General features: G+C 43.4%; 1 protein-coding gene across 1 annotated transcript in view; it reads left to right on the forward strand.

Moving 5' to 3' along the window:
- LOC110520441 (vang-like protein 1) overlaps positions 1 to 19,853 on the forward strand; it is a 46,601-nt gene that overhangs the window by 18,123 nt on the left and 8,625 nt on the right. The window contains exons 5-6 of the mRNA XM_021597761.2: positions 17,892 to 18,323; positions 18,420 to 18,595. Coding sequence (XP_021453436.2) covers positions 17,892 to 18,323; positions 18,420 to 18,595 — 608 coding nt within the window. The remainder of the gene's footprint in view (positions 1 to 17,891; positions 18,324 to 18,419; positions 18,596 to 19,853) is intronic.

Here is a 19,853-nt window from a genome sequence, read left to right on the forward strand (position 1 = left end):
CTCTCTCTCTCCCTTTCTCTCTCACTCTCCCTTTCTCCCTGTCTCTTTCTCTCTGTCTCTCTCAAATTGTTCAGGGTGAATTTATATTTGTTTCTGACATCTGGGTGGGAAATCATGATTTTCGTTTAATGTTTTACTGCCAGGGCTCAATTATGGAAATATTGCTGTAGAATATTAAGGTTCTGTTGAATACCTTCTTTGGTTGGTGATCGAAGTACCAAGTCATCAGCATATAGCAGGTATTTTACCTCAGTGTCAAGTAGTGTGAGTCCTGGGGCTGGAGAATGGTCCATGTCTGCTAATTCATTGATATAAATGTTGAAATGATTTGGACTCAAACTGCAGCCTTGTCTCACACCTCGACGTTATGAAAGGAATTCTGTTCTTTGGTTGTTGTTTTTTGTTGCACACTTGTTTTCTGGGTACATACATTTTATGAAGTCATACACCTTACCATCAAGCCCACCTTGGAGAATTTTGTAGAATAGCCCTTCGTGCCAAATAGAATTGAATGCTTTTTTAAAGTCAAAAAAGCAAGCAAGGATTTTGCCCTCTTTTTTTTGGAGGACGTGTTTATTAACTAGTATCTGTAAGGTGTGTGTGTGTGTGTGTGTGTGTGTGTGTGTGTGTGTGTGTGTGTGTGTGTGTGTGTGTGTGGTCAGTAGTGCGATGGTTGGGGAGAAATAAGTACAAGTCTGTATGTCTGTGTCTCTGTCTGTCTGTCTGTCTGTCTGTCTCTCTGTCTGTCTGCGTCTCTCTGTGTCTGTCTGTCTGTCTGTATGTCTGTCTGTCTGTCTGTCTGTCTGTCTCTCTGTCTGTGTCTGCGTCTGCGTCTCTCTGTGTCTGTCTGTCTGTGTCTGCGTCTGCGTCTCTCTGTGTCTGTCTGTCTGTGTCTGTCTGTCTGTCTGTCTGTCTGTCTCTCTCTCTCTCTCTCTCTCTCTCTCTCTCTCTCTGTGTCTGTCTGTCTGTCTGTCTGTCTGTCTGTGTGTGTCTCTCCCTCTCGCTGTCTGTCTGTCTGTCTGTCTGTCTGTCTGTCTGTCTGTCTGTCTGTCTGTCTGTCTGTCTGTCTGTCTGTCTGTCTGTGTCTCTTTCTGTCGGTCTCTCCCTGTTGATCTCTCCCTGTCGGTCTTTCCCTGTCGGTCTCTCTCTGTCTGTCTGTCTCGCACTCTCTCTGCTGTATTCCTTCTCTTTGGAGTCTATTCATGGATGCCAAGGGAAGCCAGGCTTCCCAAAAAAATTTACTCCAGAATTATTATTTCATCCCTGTGTTTCATAATTATCTTTCAATTCGCAAGAGACTGGAGAAAGTATCCAAGTGAGTGAAACAGCCCCCTTCTCTACCCTCTGTTTGTATAGGCCTGATGCTGTCTGATCCTAAAGAGTATGACATTGTTGCCACCCATAGCATTGAATGCAAGGGAAGCCAGTGAGCATGTTGGCTCCCTTGATAAAGCAAAGTATAAAATAATAGACAATCAGCGTTGAGCAAAACTGAGTGAGCTCAACTGTGAATTGTCCTGGGAAGCCAGTTTGGATTTGGCGTCACTCCTATCAAATCACATTAAGAGCATACGTCATTGATAGAGACAATTTGAATTTTTGTGTTGTCCTCCAGTGGCTACCTAGCAAAAATTGTCCCTTTCCTTAATGGATGGAGATAGGGATTTGGACTTGGACTTAATGCTTCGTACTGGCCATCGATTGTAACAGCGATTCTGATCCAACCATAAATTCATACATTGTGCCCCTGGCCTGAGAGGATGTAAGTTCAATATGTAGCTAGATGTAGTAGGCTAATGTTAACTAGCTGGCTCATCGTTGCCCATGAGAGGAAGTTAGGCTAGCTAGCAAGCATTTTAGCCAGGTAGCCTAGGACAACAATAACTAAAATGATGTACTGTATCAGAGTGATAGACCGTTTCATCAACAGGAAAGAGGAAGATGGCATTGGCCTTTCTCTACAAGTAAGATGAGTCAACATGGTTTTTCTACTTACACACACATCAGTATCATAGACAGCCACATCATATTTAGCTTACATTGATTGGACTAAATCAATTTTGGTATCTTTTAGCTGTCACTGTATTAGACTAAGCATAGGTGATTTGATGATGAAATGTTGATGATGAAATGGTGCTGGAATAGTGGAGGCAGCTCCTGTTTCCTTTGCGACTTGCTGTAACTCTGTGATTCTTAATCAATAGTTGTTTTGTGGTCCTAAAATGTCGGAAACATTAAAGTGCATTCAGAAGGTATTCAGACCACTTGGGGTATTGTGTGTAGATTGATGAGGGGGAAAAAACTATTGAATCCATTTTAGAATAAGGCTGTAACGTAACAGAATGTGGAAAAAGTCAAGGGGTCTGAATACTTTCCGAATGCACTGTAACTTGCTTACAGTACACGCAATCCTCTATCTGCCTGTCTCACTTTCCCTCTCTGTCCTTCTCTGTCCCCTCTTCTCTCCCTCTCTTTGCCATTCTGTTTGTATGCCAGGGTGAACTCTTAGTGTTTGGTTAATCTGTCAGTGTAAATGGAGAGGGTTTAGCCTGTATTTGTTCTAGCATTACTACAGAGAGACTCTATAGTTGTATTTGCCATGCTTTAAGGAGATGTTGGATTATGTATAGCAGAGTGCCCCAACTGACTGCCCTGGGGACCAATTTGGCATGCATGTGTTTTTATTTGGCCCCAGACCAATATTTAAAAATATATATATTTGTTTTTTATGTGTCATTGTTGGACAAAAACGACTGTAAAAAAGAAATGAGCTCCAGGTGATTTTAGTTGTGAAATCTGTTCCCAAGTATTCCCATACATAATAGAGAGATGTGATCATTTACAATGTAAGCAAGGTTTGAAATGATTGTGTTTAAGTCAAATATTAGATCTGTTTGGGCTTCTTGCGGTCAATTTGCAGTCTATAAATGATTTGTAATTATGTTCTGGCCCCCCGACCATCTACTCAAGAAAACAATCAGCCCGCAGCTGAATCTAGTTGATGATCCCTGATCTTTATCATTGAGGAGAGTAAGAGCACATTAAGATGTAACAATGGGAGAGGACAGTTATGTGATGACCCAATAGATGAATGGAGATGTGATAGGCTGATTAAGATGATATTGAAAGAGCTGATCCTCCTGTGACATCCCTCTCTCAAATAGGGGTCATTGGGTTAATGTGCCTCTCCACTCTGTCTCTCTCTCTCTATTGCTCTCTTTTTCTAACCTTCTGTGTTTTTCTCTCAACCCTCTCTTTTTCTAACCTTCTGTGTTTTTCTCTCAACCCTCTCTTTTTCTAACCTTCTGTGTTTTTCTCTCACCCCTCTCTTTTTCTAACCTTCTGTGTTTTTCTCTCACCCCTCTCTTTTTCTCCCCCTCTCTCCTCTCCTGTTTGGCATAAATCAATTAAAGGAAGGGGATGAGGGTGTGGAGGCTAGATCAGTGAACCTTGACACAGTTTCCTAGACACACCCACACACACACTGGTTTACCACGCAACCTGCAGCCCTCGGGGGGCGGCATGTCATGCCAAATAGTGTCTCCCTGCCAAAAAAGTGTGTCCCCTGTGTCACAATGGGATTCACTAACCTATTAGCATACATTGCTATATCAATGGTGTCATGAGCTAATGTGAAATTTGAGATCATGACAGCCAAAATGAAGTTATCTTAATTCCCGGTATGTATACATACAAAGCTGTTTAAACAAGTTTTGTTTAGCTAATAAAATGAAAACATTACTTTAGCATGTCAATCTTGGTGGGTCAAACTCAAAAAAATGTATCCATGCCAGCAATGCCACTACACAACAGTATACAATACATTAATTGCATTATAACGGTGACAAGCGGTGCCCACAAACTGTTAGGGCCTTCATAAAGATGTCCCAACAACAGAGCATTATTTTCAGCACCATGGAGTGTGACGACAGGCGCAGGAATACATAATATGTTTTTTTATTTCTCCACCCAAATAAAGTATGTCATGAAAACGACAGGGATGAAGCCCAAAACAAACACGTGTATATAGAGTTGACATTTAATCATGGTCAACATTACCTGTTTTAGGTCAGTTAGGAACACCACTTTATTTTAAGAATGTGAAATGTCAGAATAATAGTAGAGAGTGATTTATTTCAGCTTTTATTTCTTTCATCACATTCCCAGTGGGTCAGAAGTTTACATACACTCAATTAGTATTTGGTAGCATTGCCTTTATATTGTTTAACTTGGGTCAAACGTTTCAGGTAGCCTTCCACAAGCTTCCCACAATAAGTTGGGTGAATTTTGGCCCATTCCTCCTGACAGAGCTGGTGTAACAGAGTCAGGTTTGTAGGCCTCCTTGCTCGCACACGCTTTTTCAGTTCTGCCCACAAATGTTCTATGGGATTGAGGTCAGGGCTTTGTGGTGGCTTTTTTAAAGTCAATACCTTGGCTTTGTTGTCCTTAAGCCATTTTGCCACAACTTTGGAGTATGCTTTGGGTTATTGTCCATTTGGAAGACCTATTTCTGACCAAGCTTTCAAATCAAATCAAAGTTTGTAAACCTTACAGTGAAATGCTTACTTACAGGCTCTAACCAATGGTGCAGGAAAAAAAGGTATGTGTGTCTGTGTGTGTGTGTGTAGGTAGGTAAGTAAAGACATAAAACAACAGTAAAAAGACATTTGAAAAAAAGAGTAGCAAGGCTATATACAGACACCTGTTAGTCAGGCTTATTGAGGTAGTATGTACATGTAGGTATCGTTAAAGTGACTATGCATATATGATGAACAGAGAGTAGCAGAAGCTTCAATATATCCACATACTTTTCCTGCCTCATGATGCTATATATTTTGTGACGTGCACCAGTCCCTCCTGCAGCAAAGCACCCCCACAATTGTCTTAAAATAATTTATTTACTAACTAAGTAATTCACAGAAATGCATAACAAACAGTGGATATGGTTACAAGGAAATGATAGGAGAATGTGCCCTAGTGGGCTAAACCGGCATGGCGGCTTGTTAGACAATAGGGAATGGGGGGGTCAGCTGAGGAGACACTACAGAGTTTAATATTATCACAATTGAAATGCTAATCCTTTGCACATGAAGGCTCACTCATTCGGGAACAATTGCAATCGATATATATATATGTTTACGCTCAGTGTGTTGTCGGGATCTCTGTTGAAAAGTTTGTTCCTGTTGGAGAGTCTGTCCGCCCTCTCTTTCTCTCTGTCATGGTTAGAATGGAAAGTTCAGAGTGACATTCATTCATGTCGTTATAGAACAGATGTTTCGGCGGTTGTCGGTCTTCGTGTTCAATGATACCGAATTCCTAGCTGCAGACTAGTAATTAATATCAAAGTCTTGTTCTTATTCTGTCGGTATCGATAGTCTAAGAGTTTAACCACGTGGTATGGTTAAAAGATTCAGCCATATACTCCAACCTTAGCTTTTACTCAGGTTTATGGTCTCTACTCACACCTTGGCCCTCTCGTGGTAAGCTGGTCTGCAACCTTTAGCCATCTCGTAATTGAGGTAAGCTCGGTCTCCTCTCAAACCTTGGCTCTCTCATTATCGAGGTAAGCTGGTCTGGCGATAGAAAATCCGGGTGGGGGTTTTATTCGGAAGAGCAGAAAAGGGCCTGTCCCATGATGCCAGACCATAACTGTGCTCATGGGCAGTCCTCTGATTTATGTAAATTCCAAAGGGAATTGGAGTTTCCTTCATTTAAAAAGTCCAAAATCACTTTACACAATTTCACAAACAGTATCATCCTCACGCATTCATCTCATACAACAATTAGATGTAAGCCTCAAAGCTGAGGCTATTGTATAAACAGCGTTATGGTAATGTGGCCGCATTGTTTCCCATGAGTTTCACAAAATTGTACCAAACAGACCAGTTCGTAGCCGGATTCTTCACCGATCTTTTATACCTTCTCCAGAACATAAATGTCGTTCCCTTCTCCAGTTCTGTGAGGTGGAATAAATTCCTTTGTTCTCTCTATGAAACTGACTCTCTCTCTACACAGTCTGGCCATGAGGCAGGATCTTCCCTAGGAATTTACGATCTCTCTGACCACAGCAGCCTGGTTGTAGGAGACAGAGAGAGATGGTGCCGAGCTAGGGGGATGGTACTCGCGTTGTCCAAAGAGGGCAACATAATGACAGCGGTATGACGGCTGCGTGGTCCAATGGTGTTTATACTTGCATACTATTGATTGTACAGATGAACGTGGTACCTTTTAGGTGTTTGGAAATTGCTCGTAAGGATGTGAAGTGAAGTGCACCAGTCCCTCCTGCAGCAAAGCACCCCCACAACATGATGCTGCCACCCCCTTGCTTCACAGTTGGGATGGTGTTCTTCGCCTTGCAAGCATCCCCCTTTCTCCTCCAAACATAATGATGGTAATTATGGCCAAACAGTTATATTATTGTTTCATCAGACCAGAGGACATTTCTCCAAAAAGTACAATCTTTGTCCCCATGTGCAGTTGCAAACTGTAGTCTGGCTTTTTTCATGGTGGTTTTGGAGTGTTGGCTTCTTGAAAAACAAGTTTTGACTCCAACCTAAGTGTATGTAAGTTGAAGACGGAAATTTACATACACTTAGGTTGGAGTCAAAACTTGTATACACACACACACACACACACACACACACACACACACACACACATACTAATCAGGGGGAATGGGATCCAGGTGTGCATAATGAGACAAGACAGTCAGGGGTTGGTGGTAGTGAATCCAATTCAGTGATGCCTAGAAGGCCGGTGACGTAGACCTCCGAAGCTGGTGAACGGAATGAACAGTAGTACCGTGGGGATCCGTGACAATTATTTCGTTCGCTTTGCTTGTCATTTTTAGTAGATCAAGCTAACGATTGTGTTATTAAAAAATCAAATGTTAAATGCCTGTCTATCCTATCTACCTTCCATAACCAAGATGGCATTGCAGTCAGACGTCCTTTGTGCTTGTCTTGTCGTGTATATATATATTTACATCTTTCTTCGCATATCTTTTATATATTTTCCAAAAACTCAACTTCAAAACACTCTCCTGCAACCCGCCTCACCAATTTAAAAAAAACGTACTATTTACCTAAAATCTGAAATTCACAATAGAAGCTAGCCAGAAGCTAGCCAGAAGCTAACCAGAAGCTAGCCAGAAGCTAACCAGAAGCTAACCAGAAGCTAGCCAGAAGCTAGCCAGAAGCTAACCAGAAGCTAGCCAGAAGCTAACCAGAAGCTAGCCAGAAGCTAGCCAGTTTACTGGCTAACGTTAATATTCAGCTAACCACGGTTTGTCGTCATCAGCTATCCTTTAGCTCAAAAAGCTATCGCCAGTTTTGTACAACGCGACTCAGACTAGAACATACCTGACCTATTTTTCTATCCATATCCCCGGATTTCAACCACAAACTCTGGACATTTACACCTGGATCTCGCAGCTAGCTAGTTGCTATCCGTGTGACTATTGGCTTACGTCGATCCCGGAGCAAACATCAATTTTTCCGGAGCTAGCTAGCTGAAGAGTTCCATCAGCCACTCCTGTGCTACAAATACCTATTCGGATCCGTTTTACTGTCGATGCGGAGCCCCACCGGGCTTTCACGACTGGAATACCGACGTTATCTGCCCGAGGGAGTTATCCAACTGGCCCCTCCGTCGCAACGTTACCTGAACGCCCATCTGCGGCCCGCTAATCGTTAGCTGTCTTATCGGCTGCTATCTCAGGTCTATCGGACAATTTTTCTTGGGTCACTATATCTATTTTGCCAATTGGATTGATCCCCTCTACCACACGGAGCCCCACTAATCTACCGACGGAAACGCTCGAGGTGGCTAAAAACAGACCTCCATCCTATGCTAGCTTGCTACCGATGGCCTGGCTAGCTGTCTGAATCGCCATGACCCCAACCAACCTCACAACTCACCACCCTTATGATCACTCGACTAAGCGTGCCTCTCCTTAATGTCAATATGCCTTGTCCATTGCTGTTCTGGTTAGTATTTATTGGCTTATTTCACTGTAGAGCCTCTAGCACCGCTCATTATACCTTATCCAACCTTTCAGTTCCACCACCCACACATGCGATGACATCACCTGGTTTCAATGATGTTTCTAGAGACAATATCTCTCTCATCATCTCTCAATACCTAGGTTTAGCTCCACTGTATTCACATCCTACCATACCTCTGTCTGTACATTATACCTTGAAGCTATTTCATCGCCCCCTGGTCATCCAGGACGTTCTAGATGACCAATTCTCATAGCTTTTAGCCGTACCTTTATCCTCCTCCTCCTCTGTTCCTCTGGTGATGTAGAGGTGAATCCAGGCCCTGCAGTGCCTAGCTCCACTCCTATTTCCAAGGCGCTCTCTTTTGATGACTTCTGTAACCGTAATAGCCTTGGTTTCATGCATGTTAACATTAGAAGCCTCCTCCCTAAGTTTGTTTTATTCACTGCTTTAGCACACTCTGCCAACCCGGATGTTCTATCCTTGTCTGAATCCTGGCTTAGGAAGACCACCAGAAATTCTGAAATCTTCATCCCTAACTACAACATTTTCAGACAAGATAGAACGGCCAAAGGGGGCGGTGTTGAAATCTACTGCAAAGATAGCCTGCAGAGTTCTGTCCTACTATCCAGGTCTGTACCCAAACAATTTGAACTTCTACATTTAAAAATTCACCTCTCTAAAAACAAGTCTCTCACCGTTTCCACGTGCTATAGACCACCCTCTGCCCCCAGCTGTGATTTGGACACCATATGTGAACTGATTGCCCCCCATCTCTCTTCAGAGCTCATGCTGCTAGGCGACCTAAACTGGAACATGCTTAACACCCCAGCCGTCCTACAAACTAACCAGGTACCACCCCCAAAGCCGTAAACACGGGCACCCTCATAGATATCATCCTAACCAACTTGCCCTCTAAATACACCTCTGCTGTTTTCAACCAAGATCTCAGCGATCACTGCCTCGTTCAAACGACCTCCACTCATCACTGTCAAACGCTGCCTGAAACACTTCAGCGAGCAGGCCTTTCTAATCGACCTGGCCGGGGTATCCTGGAAGGATATTGATCTCATCACGTCAGTAGAGGATGCCTGGTTATTTTTTTTAAATGCCTTCCTCACCATCTTAAATAGGCATGCCCCATTCAAGAAATGTATAACCAGGAACAGATATAGCCCTTGGTTCTCTCCAGACCTGACTGCCCTTAACCAACACAAAAACATCTTATGGTGTTCTGCATTAGCATCGAACAGCCCCCGTGATATGCAACTTTGCAGGGAAGCTAGAAACCAATATACACAGGCAGTTAGAAAAGCCAAGGCTAGCTTTTTCAAGCAGAAATTTGCTTCCTGCAACACAAACTCAAAAAAGTTATGGGACACTGTAAAGTCCATGGAGAATAAGAACACCTCCTCCCAGCTGCCCACTGCACTGAAGATAGGAAACACTGTCACCACCAATAAATCCACTATAATTGAGAATTTAAATAAGCATTTTTCTACGGCTGGCCATGCTTTCCACCTGGCTACCCCTACCCCGGTCAACAGCACTGCACACACCACAGCAACTCGCTCCAAGCCTTCCCCATTTCTCCTTCTCCCAAATCCAGTCAGCTGATGTTCTGAAAGAGCTGCAAAATCTGGACCCCTACAAATCAGCCGGGCTAGACAATCTGGACCCTTTCTTTCTAAAATTATTACTAGCATGTTCAATTTCTCCTTCGTGTCGTCTGAGATTCCCAAAGATTGGAAAGCAGCTGCGGTCATCCCCCTCTTCACACTCTTGACCCAAACTGCTACAGACCTATATCTATCCTACCCTGCCTTTCTAAGGTCTTCAAAAGCCAAGTCAACAAACAGATTACTGACCATTTCGAATCCCACCATACCTTCTCCACTATGCAATCTGGTTTCAGAGCTGGTCATGGGTGCACCCCAGCCACGCTCAAGGTCCTAAACGATATCTTAACTGCCATCGATAAGAAACAATACTGTGCAGCCGTATTCATTGACCTGGCCAAGGCTTTCGACTCTGTCAATCACCACATCCTCATCGGCAGACTCGATAGCCTTGGTTTCTCAGCCTCATTGCTAAATGTGCAGAATAGCATGAGATTAGTTATAAAATGTCAGTACACGAAACTGCGGTACGCGCCACTGCACACACATACACACACACAGTTTGGACCAATGTGACTAATTGCCTGATTGCCACCTACTGGAGAGCGAATGTGGATGTGAGGCCAAATACAGCCATTCGACAGTCACCACAACCAAGTGACTCTCCTCACCCGTCCTGATCACTAGAAATAGACTTTGATTTCGGACATTTGAAAAGGTCCTGAGAACGTCAATATATGCCTTCCTCGGCACTCAGGAAAAAATAATAAAAAATTATTGCCCAGTGTACCTGGTGTGAAATGGCTAGCTAGCTAATAGCGTTTCAATTGGTGATGTCACTCGCTCTGAGACCTTGAAGTAGTTGTCCCTCCTCCTTTTCCGCAGCATCCAGTGATCTGGGTCATGGCACCAATGTAACAGTGTTGCTTCCGTCCCTCTCTTCACCCCAACCAGGGCTCGATCCAGGGACCGTCTGAACACATCAACAACTGCCTCCCACAAAGCATTGTTATCTATCGCTCCACAAAAGCCACGGCTCTTGCAGAGCAAGGGAAACAACTACTTCAAGGTCTCAAACGTGCTTATTTATATAATGAATATGAGTTTGGGAGGGGCTTAAATTTTTGGGAGGGGCTTAAATTATTAAATATTAAAGCTTTAAACCTCTCACTAAAAGCTTCACTCATACATAAGTTATACTTAAACCCAAAATGGTTCTCCAGTAGATTATTTAGAAAGGCTCATCCTTTGTTCTAATTTTGCCTTTTTGCCTTCATACATATTATAACTTCTCATTTCCGACTAATTGAAAATTACATTTTGTTTAAAGTATCGCCTTTTCTTAAACAAGCCATACAAGGTTGGTCACAATTTCAGTATTATCCTCCAGAAAAGTTAGAACAAATATTTGTCACGCAATGATCTTAGAGAGATGTTTTATTTCTCCATTTGGTTAGGTCAGGGTGTGATGTGGGGTGGGCATTCTATGTTTTGTATTTCTGTGTGTTTGGCCGAGTGGGGTTCCCAATCAGAGGCAGCTGTCTATAGTTGTCTCTGATTGGGAATCATACTTAGGCAGCTTGTTTTGCCACCTTAGTTGTTGGTAGCTGACTTTGTTAGTGGCCTGTATAGCCCTAGTAAGCTTCACGGTCGTGTTGTTGTTTCTTGTTTTTATTGGCGACATTCAGAATAAAAAGAAATGTACGCTCACCACGCTGCACCTTGGTCCCTGATGACGCTCGTGACAATATTACAACAAATGTTATGATTAATAAAAATATTTTCTTTATGGATTTAAAAAAAGATGTGTTATTATATTTATTAATGATGTTTTGAATAGAAACGGAGGAGTTACAGTGCCTTGCGAAAGTATTCGGCCCCCTTGAACTTTGCGACCTTTTGCCACATTTCAGGCTTCAAACATAAAGATATAAAACTGTATTTTTTTGTGAAGAATCAACAACAAGTGGGACACAATCATGAAGTGGAACAACATTTATTGGATATTTCAAACTTTTTTAACAAATCAAAAACTGAAAAATTGGGCGTGCAAAATTATTCAGCCCCTTTACTTTCAGTGCAGCAAACTCTCTCCAGAAGTTCAGTGAGGATCTCTGAATGATCCAATGTTGACCTAAATGACTAATGATGATAAATACAATCCACCTGTGTGTAATCAAGTCTCTGTATAAATGCACCTGCACTGTGATAGTCTCAGAGGTCCGTTAAAAGCGCAGAGAGCATCATGAAGAACAAGGAACACACCAGGCAGGTCCGAGATACTGTTGTGAAGAAGTTTAAAGCCGGATTTGGATACAAAAAGATTTCCCAAGCTTTAAACATCCCAAGGAGCACTGTGCAAGCGATAATATTGAAATGGAAGGAGTATCAGACCACTGCAAATGTACCAAGACCTGGCCGTCCCTCTAAACTTTCAGCTCATACAAGGAGAAGACTGATCAGAGATGCAGCCAAGAGGCCCATGATCACTCTGGATGAACTGCAGAGATCTACAGCTGAGGTGGGAGACTCTGTCCATAGGACAACAATCAGTCGTATATTGCACAAATCTGGCCTTTATGGAAGAGTGGCAAGAAGAAAGCCATTTCTTAAAGATATCCATAAAAAGTGTTGTTTAAAGTTTGCCACACGCCACCTGGGAGACACACCAAACATGTGGAAGAAGGTGCTCTGGTCAGATGAAACCAAAATTGAACTTTTCGGCAACAATGCAAAACGTTATGTTTGGCGTAAAAGCAACACAGCTGAACACACCATCCTCACTGTCAAACATGGTGGTGGCAGCATCATGGTTTGGGCCTGCTTTTCTTCAGCAGGGACAGGGAAGATGGTTAAAATTGATGGGAAGATGGATGGAGCCAAATACAGGACCATTCTGGAAGAAAACCTGATGGAGTCTGCAAAAGACCTGAGACTGGGACGGAGATTTGTCTTCCAACAAGACAATGATCCAAAACATAAAGCAAAATCTACAATGGAATGGTTCAAAAATAAACATATCCAGGTGTTAGAATGGCCAAGTCAAAGTCCAGACCTGAATCCAATCGAGAATCTGTGGAAAAAACTGAAAACTGCGGTTCACAAATGCTCTCCATCCAACCTCACTGAGCTCGAGCTGTTTTGCAAGGAGGAATGGGAAAACATTTCAGTCTCTCGATGTGCAAAACTGATAGAGACATACCCCAAGCGACTTACATCTGTAATCGCAGCAAAAGGTGGCGCTACAAAGTATTAACTTAAGGGGGCTGAATAATTTTGCACGCCCAATTTTTAAGTTTTTGATTTGTTAAAAAAGTTTGAAATATCCAATAAATGTCTTTCCACTTCATGATTGTGTCCCACTTGTTGTTGATTCTTCATAAAAAAATACAGTTTTATATCTTTATGTTTGAAGCCTGAAATGTGGCAAAAGGTCGCAAAGTTCAATGGGGCCGAATACTTTCGCAAGGCACTGTATCTCACATGCAGCTATCGAAAATGTATGGGAATATCTGCTCAATCCAAATGTACAACTAACTGATTGCAGCACTACCACAAAAATGGAGGAGGCAAGTGGAAAAGGGAGAAGGTTGGGAACGTGTTTGCCTGCCATATATTAAAGATACAAATTGTCTGAAAGGAGCTGGCATAAATAAAATAAAATACACTAGTTTAATTTGAGGACAAAAATGTTGACAGATGCGCCATACAGGTAGTGGCTGAGGGTTGGGATTAAAGAGTTTATGTTTGGTAATGAATTATTATGTGACTGCTTTATATAAAAGTATGTCAAATGTGTATGCAAAATATAGATGTAAAATGTATGTATATGTAGCAGAAAAGCTGTAAAAAAAAAACACAAAAGAACTAAAAGATATTTGTCCGCCGACGGGTGGGGAAGTGATAAAAAAAAAAGGTCTCAGGGGGAGTGACATCACCGATTGAAACCCTATTAGCTAACTAGCTAGCCATTTCACACAAGCACTGGGCGCAAACTCATGATGCTCATAGTCAAAGTGTGCTGCTCAGACCACCGCGCCACCACAGTTCACAATGTGCTAGCAATACTTGATGGTAATAGCACATCCTTTTTAATTATTTTGTTTTAAGCCTTCCCCAAACCATTGCCCTGACATTAACCATGTGGAATTACTGGCTTAATGGTTAACCTTTTGAGTTGTTTCTATTTTAAATGTGTATCCACACAGAATTAACCCTGTAACCACACATAATGAATGCATCAAAAATAGATGTCCATCCATAGTACGTCAAATTTCAGAGGGAAACTATGAGACCTTGTTGCCTCACCACCATTTATCAAATCAAATGTTTTTGGTCACATACACATAGATATCAGATGTTAATGCGAGTGTAGCTAAATGCTTGTGCTTCTAGTTCCGACCATGCAGTAATATATAACAAGTAATCTAACAATTTCACAACAACTACCTTTTACACACAAGTGTAAAGGAATGAATAAGAATATGTACATATAAATAATGGATGAGCGATGGCCGAACGCCATAGGCAAGATGCAGTAGATGATATAGAGTACAGCATATACATATGAGATGAGTAATGTAGGGTATGTAAACATTATATAAAGTGGCATTGTTTAAAGTGACTAGTGATACATTTATTACATCCATTTTTTTATTATTAAAGTGGCTAGAGATTTGAGTCAGTATTTTGGCAGCAGCCACTCAATGTTAGTGATGGCTGTTTAACAGTCTGATGGCCTTGAGATAGAAGCTGTTTTTCAGTCTCTCGGTCCCTGCTTTGATGCACCTGTACTGACCTCGCCTTCTGGATGATAGCGGGGTGAAAAGGCAGTGGCTCGGGTGGTTGTTGTCCTTGATGATCGTTTAGCCTTCCTGTGACATCGGGTGGTGTAGGTGTCCTGAAGGGCAGGTAGGTTGCCACCGGTGATACATTGTGCAAACCTCACTACCCTCTGGAGAGCTTTACGGTTGTGGGCGGAGGAGTTGCCGTACCAGACGGTGATACAGCCCGACAGGATGCTCTCGATTGTGCATCTGTAAACGTTTGTGAGTGTTTTCGGTGACAAGAGAGATTTCTTCAGCCTCCTGAGGTTGAAGAGGCCCTGTTGCGCCTTCTTCACCACGCTGTCTGTGTGGGTGGACCATTTCAGTTTGTCCGTGATGTGTACGCCGAGGAACTTAACTTTCCACCTTCTCCACTACTGTCCCGTCGATGTGGATAGGGGGGTACTCCCTCTGCTGTTTCCTGAAGTCCGCAATCATCTCCTTTGTTTTGCTGACGTTGAGTGTGAGGTTATTTTCCTGACACCACACTCCGAGGGCCCTCACCTCCTCCCTGTAGGCCGTATTGTCGTTGTTGGTAATCAAGCCTACCACTGAAAACTTGATGATTGAGTTGGAGGCGTGCATGGCCACGCAGTCATGGGTGAACAGGGAGTACAGGAGAGGGCTGAGAACGCACCCTTGTGGGGCCCCAGTGTTGAGGATCAGCGGGGTGGAGATGTTGTTTCCTACCCTCACCACCTGGGGGCAGCCCGTCAGAAAATCCAGGACCCAGTTGCACAGAGCGGAGTCGAGACCCAGGATCTCGAGCTTAATGACGAGTTTGGAGGGTACTATGGTGTTAAATGCTGAGCTGTAATCGATGAACAGCATTCTTACATAGGGTGGGTTAGGGCAGTGTGATTGCGATTGCGTTGTCTGTGGACCTATTCGGGTGGAAAGCAAATTGGAGTGGGTCTAGGGTTTCAGGTAGGGTGGAGGTGATATGATCCTTGACTAGTCTCTCAAAGCACTTCATGATGACGGAAGTGAGTGCTATGGGGCGATAGTCATTTGGGAACAGCAGACTGGGATAGGGATTGATTGAATATGTCCATAAACACACCAGCCAGCTGGTCTGCGCATGCGCTGAGGACGTGGCTAGGGATGCCATCTGTGCCGACTGCCTTGTGAGGGTTAACACGTTTAAATGTTGTACTCACATTGGCTGCGGTGAAGGAGAGCCCACAGGTTTTGGTAGTGGGCCGTGTGGGTTGCACTGTATTGTCCTCAAAGCGGGCAAAGAAGTTGTTTAGTTTGTCTGGGAGCAAGACATCCTGGTCCGCGACGGGGCAGGTTTTCTTTTTGTAATCCATGATTGACTGTAGACCCTGCCACATTCCTCTCGTGTCTGAGCCGTTGAATTGCGTCTCTACTTTGTCTCTATACTGACGCTTAGCTTGTTTGATTGCTTTGCGGAGGGAATAGCTACACTGTTTGTATTCGGTCATGTTTCCGGTCGCCTTGCCCTGATTAAAAGCAGTGGTTCGCGCTTTCAGTTTTGAGCGAATGCTGCCATCAATCCACGGTTTCTGGTTGGGGTAGGTTATAATGGTCGCCGTAGGTACAACATCACCGATGCACTTGCTAATAAACTCACTCACAGAATCAGAGTATACATCAATGTTGTTGTTCGACGCTATCCGGAACATATCCCAGTCCACGTGATCGAAGCAATCTTGAAGTGTGGAATCAGATGGGTCGGCCAAGCGTTGAACAGACCTGAGCAAGGGCGTTTCCTGTTTTAGTTTCTGTCTATATGCTGGGAGCAACAAAATGGAGTCGTGGTCAGATTTGCCGAAAGGAGGGCGAGGAATGCTTTGTATGCATCGCGGAAGTTAGAGTAACAATGGTCCAGAATTTTGCCAGCCCGGGTCGCGCATTCAATATGCTGATCAAATTTAGGGAGCCTTGTTTTCAGATTAGCCTTGTTAAAATCCCCAGCTACAATAAATGCAGCCTCAGGATATGTGGTTCCCAGTTTCCAGAGTCCAATGAAGTTCTTTCAGAGCCGCCGAGGTGTCTGCTTGGGGGGGATATACACGACTGTGATTATAATCGAAGAGAAATCTCTTGGTAGATAATGCGGGCGGCATTTGATTGTAAGGAATTCTAGGTCAGGTGAACAAAATGACTTGAGTTCCCGTATGTTGTTATGATCTCACCACGACTCGTTAATCATTAGGCATACACCTCCGCCCTTCTTTTTACCAGAGAGATGTTTGTTTCTGTCATGCAATGCGTCACGAATCCAGATGGCTGTACCGACTCTGATAACGTATCCCGAGTGAGCCATGCTTCCGTGAAACAGACAATGTTACAATCTCTGATGTCTCTCTGGAAGGCAACCTTTGCTCGGATTTCGTCTACCTTGTTGTCAAGAGACTGGACATTGGCGAGTAGTATACTCGGGAGCGGTGGGCGATGTGCAGCTTTATAACCCCCCATTGAGGGTTATAATTAAAGCTGATTTTATTCAGCAATCACAATGAGGATTTCTCTCTCCCCCTATTTCTCTCCCTCTCTCTCCCAGTGTAATTTCCTAATGGCATGTCAGGTGGTGTGTCCATCTGGCAAGGGATGACGTTTTAGGGGTGTCGTGTGGGTTAGTGTTTGCTAATTGTGTGTGTGCTGACACAAGAAGAGGGGCTGCGGTATTCAAATCCACACACACACACACTCTGTTCCCAGCTCCTTACCAGACAGACATTGAGAGAATAAAGCTCCGTGCAGCAGGCACAGAAAGAGTGAGTAAGGGAGAAAATGAACAGAGAAATACATAGCTGAATAATTGACAGAGAAATGCTCTCTTCAGCAGACAGGTATTTTAATCAGTGTCTCACTGTGCTCTTTCCTCCTCAGGCACATTTATTATAAAATGTATCCTGAGCTGGGAGACGAGATTTGACTCTAATTTGCAATGATAGGCCTGAATAACATCAGCCGTGTGCGTGTGTCATCCCTACCTGGTCATTATGAGCAGTCTGACTGTGTACTGTCAATGTCATCCTATGTGGATCAGTGGGGAGCTGAAAGCCTGTCACAGTAACACAGAACTCCAGGAAACCAAAGGCCTCTTTTAATAGAATGATGGATGGGATGTTTGCAATAAACCTCAAAGGATTTAGTCAGTGTGTCTCCAATCTGTCTGGCTTTGTATGTACAAGGGACAGAGACTGGAATCACACCAGAATGTCTACCAGTGTGTGTTTGTCACTTTGGCTTGTCTCTCACATACCATCCCTCCACAGAGTATTTCTGTCCTTTTCTATCTTATCTATCAGTCAGAGATGATCAACCTTATGCTAAGTTTGAATATATTTTAATCTCTCCTCTCTCTTCCTGTCCTCCTCTCTTTCTTTCTTTCTTTCTTTCTTTCTTTCTTTCTTTCTTTCTTTCTTTCTTTCTTTCTTTCTTTCTTTCTTCTCTCTCCCCCCCTCTCTCAGGATGATAACTGGGGGGAGACCACCACGGCGGTGACCGGCACCTCAGAGCTCAGTCTATCCCAGGAGGAGGTGGTTGGTCTGTGGAAGGTACCGGACGACGGCCAGAGGCAGGGCTGTCAGCTCTACACTCCCCTGATTCTGGGCATCTGTGTGGGGCTAGTGGTCCTGGCCACCCCCCTGGCCTTCCTGGTCCTCCCGGCAGTGTTGTGGCCAGCCAGGCTGCAGGCCTGTGGCTCTGCCTGTGAGGGCCTCTTCCTCTCTGTGTCCTGTAAACTCCTCATTCTCCTGCTTGCTGTATGGGCTATCTTCCTGCGCCAGGCCAGTGCCAGCCTGCCCAGAGTGTGTGTGTATCGAGCCCTCCTGGCCACGCTCACGCTGCTGCTCACACTCTCCTACTGGCTGTTCTATGGGGTCCGCATCCTCGACTCACAGGTGTGTATGCTTCATAATTGTGTGTGTGTGTGTGTGTGTGTGTGTGTGTGTGTGTGTGTGTGTGTGTGTGTTGAACCTGAGTTGTGTATTCTCCAGGATGAGGACTACCAAGGTATCGTCCAGTTTGCTGTGTCTCTGGTGGACTCTCTGCTGTTTGTCCACTACCTGGCCATCGTGCTGCTGGAGATCAGACAGATCCAGCCCTGCTACAGCCTGTGTGTTATACGCTCCACTGACGGAGAGACACGCTACTACAACCTGGGACAGCTCAGGTAATACACACAACAATCTCTTGCTAAAATGTTGCTGCTGACCGTAGCGACGTCATTCTTCTACCAGCAATATGAAGATGAAGATCACTTTATTCACATTAAGGTCATACCGAAATGTTCATTCTGCTTGAACTCAGTCTGTATACAACAAGGAGGGAACTGAATGGTGTGGCCCAGATGAATTGAGAAACCATGTTGTGTCCACTGATGCCAGTAAACAAAAGCCAGTCAGCTGATCACTCAGATAGCAGAAACGTTTACAGAAAATCAGACTATTAGAGAATGCCTTTAGAATGCCCTCACCCCAACGCACCCACCCACACCCGACTGCCCTGTTGAACTGTGGGTAATTGAAGACTTGTGTTCAGGGGGAAGCGTAGCAGTAATTTAGTTACTAAATCACCCAGAATGCTCCAGTCCAGTCTTTTTGCTCTAGGGTGCTATTCTGGTAATTAGGTGGGCTGGGCCTGAGAAAGAGGGGCTATGATGCAGTATGATGAACTTACCTTCCAGATACTGATCTACAGTCGGATTTGGCATTTTCTTCATAACTGTTCAGGCTAGGATTTATGGCTAGTAAACTGATCGTAGATATGTGCCTTAGGAGAACTTAGGACAACCCAGAGCTGTCTCTCTTATCAAAAGCATATGGTTTAAAGGCTCAGCGCAATCAAAACATGATTTTTCTCTATTTGTGTACAGTACCAGTTAAAAGTTTGGACACACCTACTCATTTTTTACAATTTTCTGCATTGTAGAATAATAGTAAAGACATCAAAACTATGAAATAACATATATGTATATTCTCTATTTTATACCATCTATTGCGTCTTGCCTATGCCACTCTGTCATTGCTCATCCATATATTCACATGTACACTACTGTTCAAAAGTTTAGGGTCACTTAGAAATGTCCTTTCCTTGTTTTTGAAAGAAAAGCAAATTTTTGTGTCCATTTAAAATAACATCAAATTGATCAGAAATACAGTGTAGACATTTTTAATGTTGTAGATGACTATTGTAGCTGGAAAAAGCGGCTTTTTAATGGAATATCTACATAGGTGTACAGAGTGAAGAGGTGACTCAGGGATGCTGGCCTTCTAGGCAGATTTGCAAAGAAAAAGCCATATATCGAAACTATAAGCACAAGCATTTTGCTACACTCGCAATAACATCTGCTAACCATGTGTATGTGACAAATAAAATTGTATTTTATTTGATATGGAATCATGTAGTAACAAATTTTTTTAACATATCAA

This window comes from Oncorhynchus mykiss, chromosome 3, assembly GCF_013265735.2.
Source record: "Oncorhynchus mykiss isolate Arlee chromosome 3, USDA_OmykA_1.1, whole genome shotgun sequence".
Lineage (NCBI taxonomy): Eukaryota > Metazoa > Chordata > Actinopteri > Salmoniformes > Salmonidae > Oncorhynchus > Oncorhynchus mykiss.